Here is a 17007-nt window from a genome sequence, read left to right as displayed (position 1 = left end):
GAAGAGAAGGAAGAGAGTAGTCGACAATACTGGGTCCATCCTGTGATTGCTAATCGGCGACAGCGTGGCCAGTTCTGGGCAATGTATGATGACCTTCGTGTGCACGAGGACAAATTTTTTCAATACACACGGATGTCAGTAAAAAGGTGGGTACATCTCCTAATATCCTCAATAAGCTTGTACTTTGAATGATATATTATTTGCCCACTAACAATCAATATTATATTGTACAGTTTTGATGAGTTGCTGGAGTTACTCTCTGCACATCTTCAGCGACAAGACACTGATTTTCGTGACTGTATTCCACCTGTGGAAAGGCTGATCATTACACTGCGGTAAGCAACAACCCACGTCCCCATCCCCCATCTCTCAAACCCCATCTCCCTCACCCTACTCCACTTACAATCAGTGCCACGTATCAGTGCCACGAATAAGTGTCCACCAGTGCCACGTATAAGTGCCACGTATCATTGCCACGTATTAGTGCCACGAATAAGTGTCCACCAGTGCCACGTATCAGTGCCACGAATCAGTGCCACGAATAAGTGTCCACCAGTGCCACGTATCAGTGCCACGAATAAGTGTCCACCAGTGCCACGTATAAGTGCCACGTATCATTGCCACGTATTAGTGCCACGAATAAGTGTCCACCAGTGCCACGTATCAGTGCCACGTATTAGTGCCACGAATAAGTGTCCACCAGTGCCACGTATCAGTGCCACGTATTAGTGCCACGAATAAGTGTCCACCAGTGCCACGTATCAGTGCCACGAATCAGTGCCACGAATAAGTGTCCACCAGTGCCACGTATCAGTGCCACGAATAAGTGTCCACCAGTGCCACGTATAAGTGCCACGTATCATTGCCATGTATTAGTGCCACGAATAAGTGTCCACCAGTGCCACGTATCAGTGCCACGAATAAGTGTCCACCAGTGCCACGTATCAGTGCCACGAATAAGTGTCCACCAGTGCCATGTATAAGTGCCACGAATAAGTGTCCACCAGTGCCACGTATAAGTGCCATGTATCATTGCCACGTATTAGTGCCACGAATAAGTGTCCACCAGTGCCACGTATCAGTGCCACGTATCATTGCCACGTGTTAGTGCCACGAGTAAGTGTCCACCAGTGCCACGTATCAGTGCCACGAATCAGTGCCACGAATAAGTGTCCACCAGTGCCACATATCAGTGCCACGAATAAGTGTCCACCAGTGCCACGTATAAGTGCCACGAATAAGTGTCCACCAGTGCCACATATAAGTGCCACGTATCATTGCCACGTATTAGTGCCACGAATAAGTGTCCACCAGTGCCACGTATCAGTGCCACGTATTAGTGCCACGAATAAGTGTCCACCAGTGCCACGTATCAGTGCCACGTATCATTGCCACGTATTAGTGCCACGAATAAGTGTCCACCAGTGCCACGTATCAGTGCCACGAATCAGTGCCACGAATAAGTGTCCACCAGTGCCACGTATCAGTGCCACGAATAAGTGTCCACCAGTGCCACGTATCAGTGCCACGAATAAGTGTCCACCAGTGCCACGTATAAGTGCCACGAATAAGTGTCCACCAGTGCCACGTATAAGTGCCACGTATCATTGCCACGTATTAGTGCCACGAATAAGTGTCCACCAGTGCCACGTATCAGTGCCACGTATTAGTGCCACGAATAAGTGTCCACCAGTGCCACGTATCAGTGCCACGTATCATTGCCACGTATTAGTGCCACGAATAAGTGTCCACCAGTGCCACGTATCAGTGCCACGAATCAGTGCCACGAATAAGTGTCCACCAGTGCCACGTATCAGTGCCACGAATAAGTGTCCACCAGTGCCACGTATCAGTGCCACGAATAAGTGTCCAACAGTGCCACGTATCAGTGCCACGAATAAGTGTCCAACAGTGCCACGTATCAGTGCCACGAATAAGTGTCCACCAGTGCCACGTATCAGTGCCACGAATCAGTGCCACGAATAAGTGTCCACCAGTGCCACGTACAAACACCTCCCTTTCCACCCACCATGTGCACCCGCAAGAGTGTCACTGGTTGGAATCCCAACCACGACACTACCTGCCTGGAGTTTGTATGTTCTCCCTGTGCCTGCGTGGGTTTACTCCCACACTCCAAAGACCTCCAACCTCCTCCCCCTTGTCCTCTACCCCAGGTATTGCTGATCCTGTGGCCCTGCAGCTTTTGCAGAACTAAAAGTCCCATTAACCATTGCAAGCTGCTGACAGTTACAAGCATGAGACTCCCAAAGGCGCAGATATTATGTGATTTTTAGTCCCACAACAGATGGAGGGCCACAAGTTGAGCATCCATGCTCTACCCCTATGAATAAGCCATGCTATACCCCGTATGAATAAAATAGAGACACCAACACAACATTTGTACTTGTGGTACATTTTTTTTTAATTTTTTTAATATGCTGAATTGCATAGAACTCTATGCTAAATAATAACAACTCTTGAACACAGGAGAGTGTCCTGAGCAAACATGAATGTTGCAACCGAAAACTGTATACCAAAAAAATTACAAATTATGAAATGTAGGGGAGCTTGGGCATAAATTGTCAAACATTGCTCCCTGTGTAAAGTATGGGGATGGAGCAGAAGAGGGGTTTGGGTAATGGGGAAAACCGGAGTAGGGAGGTGGTCGTGTTGGCGGTGGTGGTGGTGCGAATGAGGATGGTGCATGGTGGTAAGTACGTGGAGGACAGGTAATTTGGGAAGGTGCTGAGGTAATTTGGGAAGGTGCAGAGGTAATTTGGGAAGGTGCTGAAGATGGGCAGGGTGGGTCATCTGAGGGGATGAAGGAGGAAATACAGTCAAGCATTGCCTTCCGCATTGCTATCTGCCTCGATTCAGGCACCTTGTCAACAAATGGCTCCAGACTTCTTAGAAACATAATTGTAGGGTTTTCCTCCCTTCTTTGTACAAATTGCGACATCATGCCCACTATTTGGTTATATCTATCATTCCTTCGTTTTGGTGGCCTTGTGGTTGCTCGCCGTAGTGTCGCAGCAGGGGGGGAAGCATTTCAGGGCTGGCCGATGGTCTGTTAGGAATTTGACTTGTTCTTGATACCTCTGTCAAAGGTCTTTCTTCTACTTGGGGTTCTGTATTATCTGGAACTGGCAGTTCAAGGGAGGGAGATGCTAATTCAGTTAATGACATGTCCGGTACTGCCATGTCCATAAATTGCATTTCTCGTTGTTCTTGAATTTGTATTTCTTGACTCTCCTCCACTTCGTTGTCGTCCTCTTCTTCAGGAGCTGTGTTGCTCCAGGAACTCTGGGTACTGTGGAAAAAAAAAACATGCTCTAGAATGTCTGCATGCATACTTTATATGTAACTTTCAAAGTAACATGACCTACTTGTTCATTTGTAGTGAAGGCCACAGAAAGTCAAGGTCTTTTGCATGAATATATTGCGGCGGTTCCTCAGCTGCCTGCCCACTCCGGAACTCCCTTAACTGGCGCTTATAACGGGCATAAGCGTCCTTCAAGCTTTTCCATTTACGTTTAAGTTGAAAAACTGTTAAAAAAAGAAAATAATTATGTTTTTTTTTTTCTTTTCCACAGGTACTTAGCAACTGGTCAATCCCTGGCAAGTTTACACTTTGCATTTATGATTGGGAAATCTACAGCTAGCTACATTATACGGGACACTTGTGCCAAAATCTGGGATGTCTTACATGATGTGGAGATGGCCCAACCTAAGGAGGACGAGTGGCTCTCTATTTCTAAAGTCTTTTGGGAAAGATGCAATTTCCCAAACTGTGTAGGAGCTATAGATGGCAAGCATATACGAGTAATTAAACCAGTTAACAGTGGTACAAAATATTTTAATTATAAAAAATATTTCTCTTTTGTTCTATTGGCGGTCGTGGATGCCAATTATTGCTTCCGCTACATTGATATTGGCTCTTACGGGAGTAGTTCGGACTCCAGCATCTTTGCGCATTCTACTTTTGGCCAGATGCTACGTAACAATAACCTAGACCTACCTGATAACAATCCACTACCGGGAACCAATGGTCCACCTGTCCCCTATGTGTTTGTTGGGGATGAAGCGTCTGCGCTTCATGAACACCTTCTAAGGCCATACTCAAGCCGAAACCTCAATGTGGAGAAGAGGGTGTTCAACTATAGGCTAACCAGAGCAAGGAGAGTGGTTGAGTGTGCTTTTGGCCTGCTATCAAACAAATGGCGATTTTTACACAGCGTCATAAATCTCAACATGGAAAACGCAATATGCGCAGCCAAGGCAGCGTGCATCTTACATAATTTTGTAAGGAAGCGGGATGGTGTGTGCTTCGAAGATGCTTTAATGCACACAATGCAGAGGGCACAATGGAGCGGGAGTCGTGGGAACACAACTGGTGCATATGTTCGAGATACCTTCAACAACTTCTTCATGAACACAGGACAGGTTCCATGGCAAATGGAAGCCATTGAAAATTGCTAATGACAATTGATAAGTGACAATCTCTGTATTGATGTGCATTAAATAAATTTAAAGGTATCATTTCAAATAAAGGTATTATTGCAATCTAACATTCTGTATTGGTGTGCATTCATGGTATGATACAAAGTGCTTATTTGTGGTGTCATGTGACCAGGGATTTTGTTTGTGCAATTAAACTACAAGGTAAGAAAAAAAAGTATAGCCAGAGCGAGAGCATTATTAAAAAAAAACAACCCTCTACTCCATTCACACTACTCTGACTTTTCGGGCGACTTCTCAAGTCGCCCCAAGTCAGGTGGCACTGATACGTGGCACTGGTGGACACTGATACGTGGCAATGATTTGTGGCACTGATACGTGGCACTGGTGGACACTTATTTGTGGCACTCATGTGTGGCACTGATATGTGGCACTGGTGGACAATGATTTGTGGCACTGATACGTGGCACTGGTGGACACTTATTCGTGGCATTAATACGTGGCACTGGTGGACACTTATTCGTGGCACTGATACGTGGCACTGATACGTGGCACTGGTGGAAACTTATTCGTGGCACTAATACGTGGCACTGATACGTGGCACTGATGGACACTTATTCGTGGCACTGATACGTGGCACTGATACGTGGCACTGGTGGAAACTTATTCGTGGCACTAATACGTGGCACTGATACGTGGCACTGGTGGACACTTATTCGTGGCACTAATACGTGGCAATGATACGTGGCACTGGTGGACACTTATTCGTGGCATTAATACGTGGCACTGGTGGACACTTATTCGTGGCACTGATACGTGGCACTGATACGTGGCACTGGTGGAAACTTATTCGTGGCACTAATACGTGGCAATGATACGTGGCACTGGTGGACACTTATTCGTGGCATTAATACGTGGCACTGGTGGACACTTATTCGTGGCACTAATACGTGGCACTGATACGTGGCACTGGTGGACACTTATTCGTGGCACTGATACGTGGCACTGATACGTGGCACTGGTGTAAACTTATTCGTGGCACTAATACGTGGCACTGATACGTGGCACTGGTGGACACTTATTCGTGGCACTAATACGTGGCAATGATACGTGGCACTGGTGGACACTTATTCGTGGCATTAATACGTGGCACTGGTGGACACTTATTCGTGGCACTGATACGTGGCACTGATACGTGGCACTGGTGGAAACTTATTCGTGGCACTAATACGTGGCACTGATACGTGGCACTGATACGTGGCACTGGTGGACACTTATTCGTGGCATTAATACGTGGCACTGGTGGACACTTATTCGTGGCACTGATACGTGGCACTGATACGTGGCACTGGTGGACACTTATTCGTGGCACTGATACGTGGCACTGATACGTGGCACTGGTGGAAACTTATTCGTGGCACTAATACGTGGCACTGATACGTGGCACTGATACGTGGCAACTTATTCGTGGCACTAATACGTGGCACTGGTGGACACTTATTCGTGGCACTGATACGTGGCACTGATACGTGGCACTGGTGGAAACTTATTCGTGGCACTAATACGTGGCACTGATACGTGGCACTGGTGGACACTTATTCGTGGCACTAATACGTGGCACTGATTTGTGGCACTGGTGGACACTGATTTGCGGCACTGATTTGTGGCATTCTTGGACACTGATTTGTGGCACTGATATGTGGCACTGGTGGACACTGATTTGCGGCACTGATTTGCGGCACTGATCCGTGGCACTGGTGGACACTGATTTGTGGCACTGATACGTGGCACTGATATGTGGCATTGTTGGACACTGATTTGTGGCACTTATATGTGGCATTGGTGGACACTGACTTGTGGCACTGATTTGTGGCACTGGTGGACACTGATTTGCGGCACTGATTTGTGGCACTGGTGGACACTAATTTGCGGCACTGATTTGTGGCATTCTTGGACACTGATTTGTGGCACTGATATGTGGCACTGGTGGACACTGATTTGCGGCACTGATTTGCGGCACTGATCCGTGGCACTGGTGGACACTGATTTGTGGCACTGATACGTGGCACTGATATGTGGCATTGTTGGACACTGATTTGTGGCACTTATATGTGGCATTGGTGGACACTGACTTGTGGCACTGATTTGTGGCACTGGTGGACACTGATTTGCGGCACTGATTTGGGGCACTGGTGGACACTAATTTGCGGCACTGATTTGTGGCATTCTTGGACACTGATTTGTGGCACTGATATGTGGCACTGGTGGACACTGATTTGCGGCACTGATCCGTGGCACTGGTGGACACTGATTTGTGGCACTGATACGTGGCACTGATATGTGGCATTGTTGGACACTGATTTGTGGCACTTATATGTGGCATTGGTGGACACTGACTTGTGGCACTGATTTGTGGCACTGGTGGACACTGATTTGCGGCACTGATTTGTGGCACTGGTGGACACTGATTTGCGGCACTGATTTGTGGCACTGGTGGACACTGATTTGCGGCACTGATTTGTGGCATTCTTGGACACTGACTTGTGGCACTGATATGTGGCACTGGTGGACACTGATTTGCGGCACTGATCCGTGGCACTGGTGGACACTGATTTGCGGCACTGATTTGTGGCATTGTTGGACACTGATTTGTGGCACTGATTTGTGGCACTGGTGGACACTTATTTGTGGCAGTGATATGTGGCACTAGTGGACACTGATTTGCGGCACTGATTTGTGGCACTGGTGGACACTTATTTGTGGCACTGATATGTGGCACTGATATGTGGCACTGGTGGACACTGATATGCAATGCAACACATATCTCCCCCCACATACATGCTGTTGTAAAGATGCAGACATGAAATCAGACACAAGGCAAGACATGCAGAACACAACACTTTACCTTTCTCATGCTGCTGCTTCTTGCTCAATGTCGACCACCCTGAAATAACTTTAGTAGCTATTTCCTCCCATGCCCTCTGCCTCTTATTCCTGTTCTTATAATGGATATTTTTGGTATCATAAAGACAAGGAAAAGTCCGGATAATAGCAATGAAAGATTCAGCTTCTAATAAGAAATTAGTTTCTTCCATGTTTCCTGGACAATGTGCTCACAGAGGCGTGCCAAGGGGGTGGAGAGCTGGGTGGAGAGCTGGGTGGAGAGCTGGGTGGAGATTTGTGCTGTTTGAGCTGATCAGGAGCAACAAAACGTTTGTAAAACACTTGTAAAACGCCTGTGAAACGCCAAATAACACTTTACATTGATGTCTATGGGACAAAACGCCTGTGATCTGCCCAAAAAGAAGCTCAAGTACTTTTTTGAGCGTTTGGCGTTTTCCTTAGGGCGTCAAAACGCTCAGATGTGAACAGGGGTCATTGCAATGAATGGGATTTGTCTTGTTGGGCGTTTTGAGAGCTGATTAGTGAGCAGAAAAACGCTCCAAAAACGCCCAAAAACGCCCACATGTGAACGGAGCCTTAGAGTCTTAAACCACCGCTTTTAGACAAGATAAACTACATTTGGTAACCAATGGCCTAAAAAATGTTTTTGGTCAAAATGACTCTATTTAGGTCTCCAAGTGTCTAAAAAGCCCTTTTTAGTCAAAATAACTACGTTTGGTCACCAAAGGTCTGAAAAACTATTTTATCCAAAATGACTGTATTTTTGTCTTTTAGAGTCTCAAAACTCCGCATTTAGATTTGGTATTTGTTTGGGTCAAAATGACTCTATTTTGGTCTCCAAGTGTCTAAAAAGCCTTATTTAGTCAAAATAACTGCATTTGGTCACCAAAGCTCTGAAAACCTTTTTGTAGTCAAAATGACTGTATTTTTATCTATTAGAGTCTTAAAAAGCCGGTTTTGGACAAGATAATTGCATTTGGTAACCAATCGCCTGAAACATTTGTTTGGGTCAAAATGACTCTATTTTGGTCTCCGATTGTCTAAAAAGCCTTTTATAGTCAAAATAACTGCATTTGGTCACCAAAGGTCTGAAAACCTTTTTTAGCCAAAATTACTGTATTTTTGTCTTTTAGAGTCTTAAAACACCGCTTTTAGATAAGATAATTGCATTTCGTTACCAGTGATCTGAAAACATTAGTTTGGGTCAAAATGACTCTATTTTGGTCTCCAAGTGTCTAAAAAGCCTATTTTAGTCAAAATAAATGCATTTGGTCACCAAAAGTCTGAAAACCTTTTTTAGCCAAAATGACTGTATTTTTGACTTTTAGAGTCTTAAACCACCGCTTTTAGACAAGATAAACTACATTTGGTAACCAATGGCCTGAAAAAATGTTTTTGGTCAAAATGACTCTATTTTGGTTTCCAAGTGTCTAAAAAGCCTTTTTTAGTCAAAATAACTGCACTTGGTCACCAAAGGTCTGTAAAAAATTTAGTCAAAATGACTGTATTGTAGTCTTCTAGAGTCTTAAAAAGCCTGAAACATTTGTTTTGGTCAAAATGACTCTATTTTGGTCTCCAGGTGTCTAAAAAGCCTTTTTTAGTCAAAATAACTGCATTTGGTCACCAAAGGTCTGTAAAAAAAATTAGTCAAAATGACTGTATTGTGGTCTCCTAGAGTCTTAAAAAGCCTGAACCATTTGTTTTGGTCAAAATGACTCTATTTTGGTCTCCAAGTGTCTAAAAAGCCTTTTTTCGTCAAAATAACTGCATTTGGTCACCAAAAGTCTGAAAACCTTTTTTAGCCAAAATTACTGTATTTTTGTCTTTTAGAGTCTTAAAACACCGTTTTTACACAAGATAAACTACATTTGGTAACCAATGGCCTGAAAAAATGTTTTTGGTCAAAATGACTCTATTTAGGTCTCCAAGTGTCTAAAAAGCACTTTTTAGACAAAATAACTACGTTTGGTCACCAAAGGTCTGAAAAACGATTTTAGCCAAAATGACTGTATTTTTGTCTTTTAGAGTCTCAAAACTCCGCATTTAGATTTGGTATTTGTTTGGGTCAAAATGACTCTATTTTGGTCTCCAAGTGTCTAAAAAGCCTTTTTTAGTCAAAATAACTGCATTTGGTCATCAAAGGTCTGAAAACCTTTTTTAGCCAAAATTACTGTATTTTTGTCTTTTAGAGTCTTAAAACACCGCTTTTAGAAAAGATAAACTACATTTGGTAACCAATGGCCTGAAAAAATGTTTTTGGTCAAAATTACTCTATTTAGGTCTCCAGGTGTCTAAAAAGCCCTTTTTAGTCAAAATAACTACGTTTGGTCACCAAAGGTCTGAAAAACTATTTTAGCCAAAATGACTGTATTTTTGTCTTTTAGAGTCTCAAAACTCTGCATTTAGATTTGGTATTTGTTTGGGTCAAAATGACTCTATTTTGGTCTCCAAGTGTCTAAAAAGTCTTATTTAGTCCAAATAACTGCATTTGGTCACCAAAGCTCTGAAAACATTTTTGTAGTCAAAATGACTGTATTTTTGACTTTTAGAGTCTTAAAACACCGCTTTTAGACAAGATAAACTACATTTGGTAACCAATGGCCTAAAAAAATGTTTTTGGTCAAAGTGACTCTTTTTTGGTCTCCAATTGTCTAAAAAGCCTTTTCTGGTGAAAATAACTGCATTTGGTCACCAAAGGTCTGAAAAAAATTTAGTCAAAATGACTGCATTTTCGTCTTTTAGAATCTTAAATGCTTGTTTTAGACAAGATAATTGCATTTCATAACCAATGGCCTGAAAAAAAGTTTTTGGTCAAAATAACTATTTTGGTCTCCATGTTGTCTAAAAGGCCTTGTTTTAGTCAAACTGCATTTGGTCACCAAAGTTCCGAAAATTGTTTTTAGTCAAAATGACTGTATTTTCGTCTTTTAGAGTCTTAAAAAGCCGGTTTTAGACAAGATAATTGCATTTCGTAACAAATGGCTTGAAAAAATGTTTTTGGTCAAAGTAACTCTATTTTGGTCTCCAATTGTCTAAAAGGCCGTTTTTAGTCAAAATAACTGCATTTGATCACCAAAAGTCTGAAAATTTTTTTGTCAAAATGACTATATTTTTGTCTTTTAGAGTCTTAAAACGCTTGTTTTAGACAAAATAAATGCATTTGGTGTCCATTGGCCTGAAATTTTTTTTTGGTCAAAATGACTTCTGTTTTGGTCTCCAAGTGTCAAAAAAGCCTTTTTTAGTCAAAATAACTGCATTTGATTAAAAAAGGTCTGAAAAAATGTTTTAGTTAAGATGGCTGTATTTTTGTCTTTTAGAGTCTTAAAACGCTTGTTTTAGGCAAGATAAATGCATTTCGTAAACAATGGCCTGAAACATTTTTTTGGGTCAAAATGACTCTATTTTCGTCTTTTAGAGTCTTAAAAAGCCGGTTTTAGACAAGATAATTGCATTTCATAACCAATGGCATGAAAAATAGTTTTTGGTCAAAATGACTATTTTGGTCTCCATGTGTCTAAAAGGCCTTTTTTTAGTCAAACTAACTGCATTTGGTCACCAAAGTTCTGAAAATTGTTTTTAGTCAAAATGACTGTATTTTCGTCTTTTAGAGTCTTAAAACGCCGGTTTTATATACAAGATAACTGTATATGGTAAACCAATGAACTGAAAAAATGTGGTCAAAATTACACTATTTTGGTCTCCAAGTGTCTAAAAATCCTTTTTTTAGTCAAACTAACTGCATTTAGTCACCAAAGGTCTGAAATTTTTTTTAGTCAAAATAACTTAATTTTCGTCTTTTAGATTCTTAAAAAGCCAGTTTTAGACAAGATGCAGTTGCATTTGGTAACCAAAGGCCTGAAACATTTTTTGGGGTCAAAATGACTCTATTGTGGTCTTCAAGTGTCTAACAAGCCTTTTTTAGTCAAAATAACTGTATTTGGTCAGCAAAGATCTGAAAAAAAATTTAGTCAAAATGACTGTATTTTTGTCTTATAGAGTCTTAAAACACTTGTTTTAGACAAGATAACTGCATTTGGTCTCCAATAGCCTGCACATTTTTTTTGTCAAAATGACTCTATTTTGGTCTTCAAGTGTCTAACAAGCCTTTTTAGTCAAAATAACTGTATTTGGTCACCAAAGATCTGAAAAATGTTTTAGTCAAAATGACTGTATTTTTGTCTTTTAGAGTCTTAAAACGCTTGTTTTAGACAAGATAACTGCATGTGGTAACCAATAGCCTGAAAATTTTTTTTGGTCAAAGTGACTATTTTGGTCTCCAATTGTCTAAAAAGCCTTTTTTAGTCAAAATAACTGCATTTGATCACCAAAGGTCTGAAAAAAATGTAGTCAAAATGACTGTATTTTTGTCTTTTGGAGTCTTAAAACGCTTGTTTTAGACAAGATAAATGCATTTGGTCTCCATTGGTCTGAAAACATTTTTTTGGTCAAAATGAATTCTGTTTGACTCCAAGTGTCAAAAAAGCCTTTTTTAGTCAAAATAACTGCATTTGATTAAAAAAGGTCTAAAAAAAATGTTTTAGTCAAGATTAGAGTTGAGCAGACGCCTGGATGTCCGTGTTCGGCGGGTTCGGCCGAACTTGAAAAAAAAGTCCAGGTCCGTGTCCCGGACTTTTTCCGAACTTTACCCGGACACCGAACCCCATTGAAGTCAATAGGGACCCGAACTTTCAGGCACTAAAATGGCTCTAAAAAACCAAAGGAAAGGGCTAGAGTGCTGCAAATGGCAGCAAAACATAGTTAAGAGCATGGCAAGTGCTCTGCAAACAAATGTGGATAGGGAAATAACTTAAAACAACAAAAAAAAACAGAAAAATAAAACAATGTTCTTCATCTCTGAAGGACGAGGCCCATATGGAGTAGGAGGGAGGTTGAGGTGGTGGTGGCTGTGGCGGTGATGCGGTGTAGGTGGAAGCGGCAGTGGAGGAGGGCGAGGTAGCCAACACTGCTTTTTTTCAGAAATTTTAAATGAGGGTACACCCCAAAAGAGTGAGAAAGAGCAAAAATAGAACAATGTCTGGGTACGGTCGGTATCCATCTCTATTCTGCACAAGGTACGGAAAAGTCCCTTGGGATACATGCCTGGTTCATTTTAATGAACGTGAGCTTGTCCACATTGTCTCTGGACAGGCGGCTGCGCTTGTCTGTGATAAATACCCGTTCAGATAATACACTGGCTGCAGGGCACGCCAGCACCTCCAAGGCGTAAAGGGCAAGCTCAGGCCATGTGCCCAATTTGGAGACCCAGAAGTTGAAGGGGGCAGACCCGTCATTCACTACATGTAGGCGTGTGCACACATACTGCTTCACCATGTTGGTGAAATGCTGCCTCCTGCTAAGACGTTCCATATGAGCTGCTAGTGCTGCTGTTTGTTGTGGCGTGCTGACAAAGCTTTTCCACATTTCGGACATGCTAACCCTGCCTTCTGAGGTGCTGGCGGTGCCCTGGTTGCGTTGGCGACCTCTTCCTCCTCCTCCTCCTCCTCTGCCTTGTGCTTCCACTGTGGCCCCGCTGTCAGGTGGGAATGCCAGCAGCATCGCGTCTACCAGCGTGCGCTTGTACTCGCGCATCTTGCGATCGCGCTCCAGTGAGTGAATTAAGGACGGTACGTTGTCCTTGTAACGGGGATCCAGCAGCGTGGCCACACAGTAATCAGCACAAGTTAGAATGTAGGCAATTCGGCGGTCGTTGTGGAGACACTGCAGCATGTAATCGCTCATGTGTGCCAGGCTGCCCAGAGGCAACGAAAGGCTGTCCTCTGTGGGAGGTGTATCGTCTGTGTCCTCTGTATCCCCCCAGCAATGCACCAGTGATGGCCATGAGCTGGCCTGGGTTCCACCCTGCTGTGAACATGGTTCCATCTCCTCCTCCATCTCCTCCTCCTCATTCTCCTCATCCTCCAGAACTGTTCCTCTGCTGGACAATTGTGTCCCTGGCGTTTGTGGGTGCAGGAACCCACCCTCTGAGCCCCTTGCGAATGACTGCCCTGAAAGCCTTGGAAATGTTACCTCTTTATCCTCCTCCTCCTCCTCATCCTGTGCCACATCCTCTTCCATCATCGCCCGAATTGTTTTTTGAAGGAGGCATAGAAGTGGAATAGTTAAGCTGACAATGGCGTCATCTGCACTGGCCATGTTGGTGGAGTACTCAAAACAGTGCAACAAGGCACACAGGTCTCGCATGGAGGCCCAGTTATTGGTGGTGAAGTGGTGCTGTTCCGCAGAGCGACTCACGCGTGCGTGCTGCAGCTGAAACTCCACTATGGCCTGCTGCTGCTCGCACAGTCTTTCCACCTTGTGGGCACGTCACATATGAGGCGGTGAGCGGGAAGGCCGAAGTTACGCTGCAGCGCTGACAGGCAAGCAGCAGCAGGGTGAGAACGCCGAAAGTGCGCACAGACGGCCCGCACTTTCTGCAGCAGCTCTGACATATCGGGATAATTTTTAAGGAACCTCTGCACCACCAAATTCAGCACATGCGCCAGGCAAGGGATGTGCGTCAAACCGGCTAGGCCCAGAGCTGCTATAAGATTTCGCCCGTTATCGCACACCACCAGGCCGGGCTTGAGGCTCGCTGGCAGCAACCACTCATTTGTCTGCTGTTCCATGCTCCTCCACAACTCCTGCGCGGTGTGTGGTTTTTCCCCCAAACAGGCAAGTTTTAAAACTGTTTGCTGTCGTTTACCCCTGGACGTGCTGAAGTTGGTGGTGAAGGTGTTACGCTGACCGGATGAGGAGGCGGTAGAGGATGAGGAAGCGGAGTAGGAGGAGTTAGGAACAGGAGGCAAACTGAAGCGCCCGGCAATCCTCGGTGGTGGAAGGACATGCGCCAAATTGCTATCCGCCTCAGGCCCATCCGCCACTGCATTTACCCAGTGTGCCGTTAGGGAAATATAACGCCCCTGACCGTGCTTACTGGTCCACGTATCGGTAGTTAGGTGGACCTTGGCACAGATGGCGTTGCGCAGTGCACACCTGATTTTTTTCCCCCACTTGGTTGTGCAGGGAAGGGATGGCTTGCCTGATAAAGTAGTGGCGGCTGGGCACGACGTACTGTGGGACAGCCACCGACATAAGGTTTTTAAAACTGTGCGTCTCCACCAGATGGAATGACAGCATTTCAAAGGCCAAGACCAGGGATCGCGGGTGGGTAGGGGGGTACTTCCTCTTCCTCTCAAGTGTTTGGGAGATGGAAAGCTGAACGCTTCCACAGGACATTGTGGAGATGGTTGGTGACCCAGGCGGTGGTGTTGCTGACAGATCGTCTGTTTGCGGGTTGGCAGGTGCCGATATCACTACAGATGTGGATGGATAGGCCGAGACTGCAGCAGAAGAGGAAGCAGGAAGAGCCAGAGACGTTTCTTGGTTTTGAAGGTGTCTACTCCACTGCAGCTCGTGCTTTGCACTTAGATGCCTGATCATGCAGGTTGTGCACAGGTTGAGAAGGTTTATGCCTCGCTTCAGGCTCTGATTGCACAGGGTGCAAACCACTCGTGTCCTGTCATCAGCACATTTTCTGAAGAACTTCCACGCTAGAGAACTCCTTTGAGCTGGCTTTGCTGCGCTTGTTCCCTTGCTGTGTTGGGCAGTAGCAGGCGTAGTGTCTAGGGCACAGCCGCTCCGCTTCTGCACCCTGCTCCCTCTTCTGCTGTGCTGGTGGCTCTGTGCGACCACCGCCTTTTCCTCCAAACTACTCAGGTCACCCGCATGACCTTCATTCCATGTGGGGTTGAGGACCTCATCATCCTCCACATCATCTTCCACCCAGTCTTCACCCCTGCCCTCCTTGTCAGTCTCCATAATTCTGAACGCCGTAGCAGTTGGCACCTGCGTTTCGTCATCATCGGAGACGTGCTGCGATGGTCCTTGCATGTACTCATCTTGAGAAATAAGTGGTTGGGCATCGCTGCACTCAATCTATTCCACTTCTGGGGCAGGGCTAGGTGGATGGCCCTGGGAAACCCTGCTGACAGAGTCCTCAAAAAGAAGAAGAGACTGCTGTATGACTTGGGGCTCAGACTGCTTGTCTGATTTGCAAGGGGGTGAGGTGAAAGACGGTTGGACATTGGCTGCAGGTGCCAACTCTGAACTTTCTGCAGTAGACTGGGTGGGAGACAATGTGAAGGAACTGGAGGCACTGTCAGGAGCAAACCAATCTACTATCGCCTCTACTTGTTCTGGCCTCATCACTTCTAGAGGCGTATGATGCGCTACCAAATACTGCTGCAGGTTCTGTCGCCTACTCACACTTGAGGAAGGTGTTTCACTTGTGCGTGTAGCTGGCACAGATCGACCACATCCTCTCCTTGCCACAGGAGCTCTACCAGCAGCACCACGACCCAGGCCACGGCCCCTATTTGACGGTCTCCTCATATTTCTGTAATTTATGATCTTGCCCTAGAAAGGCGTTAATTGAATAGCGGAACAAAACAACAACAGTATCGCACGGGTGTATCTCACAGTCAAATATGCAAACTATGCCGCAATTTTATTTTTTTACCCCAAAAGGGTGTATATTGAATAGCGGAATAGGAAAAAGGATAAAACACGGTGTATCTCACACGTACAAACACAGACTAGGCCCCGATTAAAAAATTTTGTACCCTAAAGGGAGGATGAGGAAGAGGAGTAGGAGGAGTTCGGAACAGGAGGCAAACTGAAGCGCCAATCCTTGGCGGTGGAAGGAGATGCGCCAAACAAATTTAAAAAGGTGTATCTCACATGTACCGATACAAACTATCCCGCAATTTAATTTTTTACACTCAAACAGGGTGTATATTGAATAGCGGAATAGGACAAATTTTACAAAACGGTGTATCTCACACGTACAAACACAAACTAGGCCCCGATTACTATTTTTTGTACTCTAAAGGCAGGATGAGGAAGAGGAGTAGGAGGAGTTGGGAACAGGAGGCAAACTGAAGCGCCCTGCATTCCTCGGCGGTGGAAGGAGATGTGCCAAACAAATTTAAAAAGATGTATCTCACATGTACCGATACAGACTATGCCGTAATTTAATTTTTTACACTCAAACAGCGGAATAGGAAAAATTTTACAAAACGGTGGTGTATCTCACACGTACAAACCCAGACTAGGCCCCGATTACTATTTTTTGTACCCCCAAAGGCAGGATGAGGTTTAGGAGGAGTTTGGAACAGGCAGGAGGCAGACTGGAGCACCCTCAAATCCTCGGCAGTATGAGATGCGCCCCAAAAATTGGAAAGGTGTATCTCACACGTACCGACACAGACTATCCCGCAATTTAATTGTTTATACCCAAAGGTGTAGATTGAATAGCGGAATAGAAAATATGATATCAAAAGGTGTATGTATCTTACACGTAGAGACCCAGACTAGGCCCAAATTACTATTTTTTGTACCCCCAAAGGCAGGATGAGGAGTAGGAGCAGTTCGGAACAGGCAGCACCCTCAAATCCTCGGCAGTATGAGATGCGCCCCAAAAATTGGAAAGGTGTATCTCACACGTACCGACACTGACTATCCCGCAATTTAATTGTTTATACCCAAAGGTTTAGATTGAATAGCGGAATAGAAAATATGATATCAAAAGGTGTATGTATCTCACGTAGAGACCCAGACTAGGCCCAAATTACTATTTTTTGTACC

The 17007-nt window shown here is 44.6% G+C and overlaps 1 protein-coding gene across 1 annotated transcript; it reads left to right on the top strand.

The window, feature by feature from the left end:
* Positions 1–27: 27 nt before the first annotated feature.
* Positions 28–4479, top strand: LOC309558657 (uncharacterized protein; the record flags this gene model as incomplete). The annotated part of the gene is made up of 3 exons (XM_082261722.1): positions 28–146; positions 234–335; positions 3594–4479. Exons 1-3 carry the CDS (start codon positions 82–84, stop codon positions 4477–4479), a joined length of 1053 nt encoding a protein of 350 aa, XP_082117848.1. The 5' UTR covers positions 28–81.
* Positions 4480–17007: the final 12528 nt, after the last annotated feature.

This window comes from Pelophylax lessonae, assembly GCF_965119305.1.
Source record: "Pelophylax lessonae genome assembly, chromosome: 6".
Classification (NCBI taxonomy): Eukaryota; Metazoa; Chordata; class Amphibia; order Anura; family Ranidae; genus Pelophylax; species Pelophylax lessonae.
The sequence above is the reverse complement of the archived record's forward strand: the minus strand, read 5'-3'. Positions and strand labels throughout refer to the sequence as shown.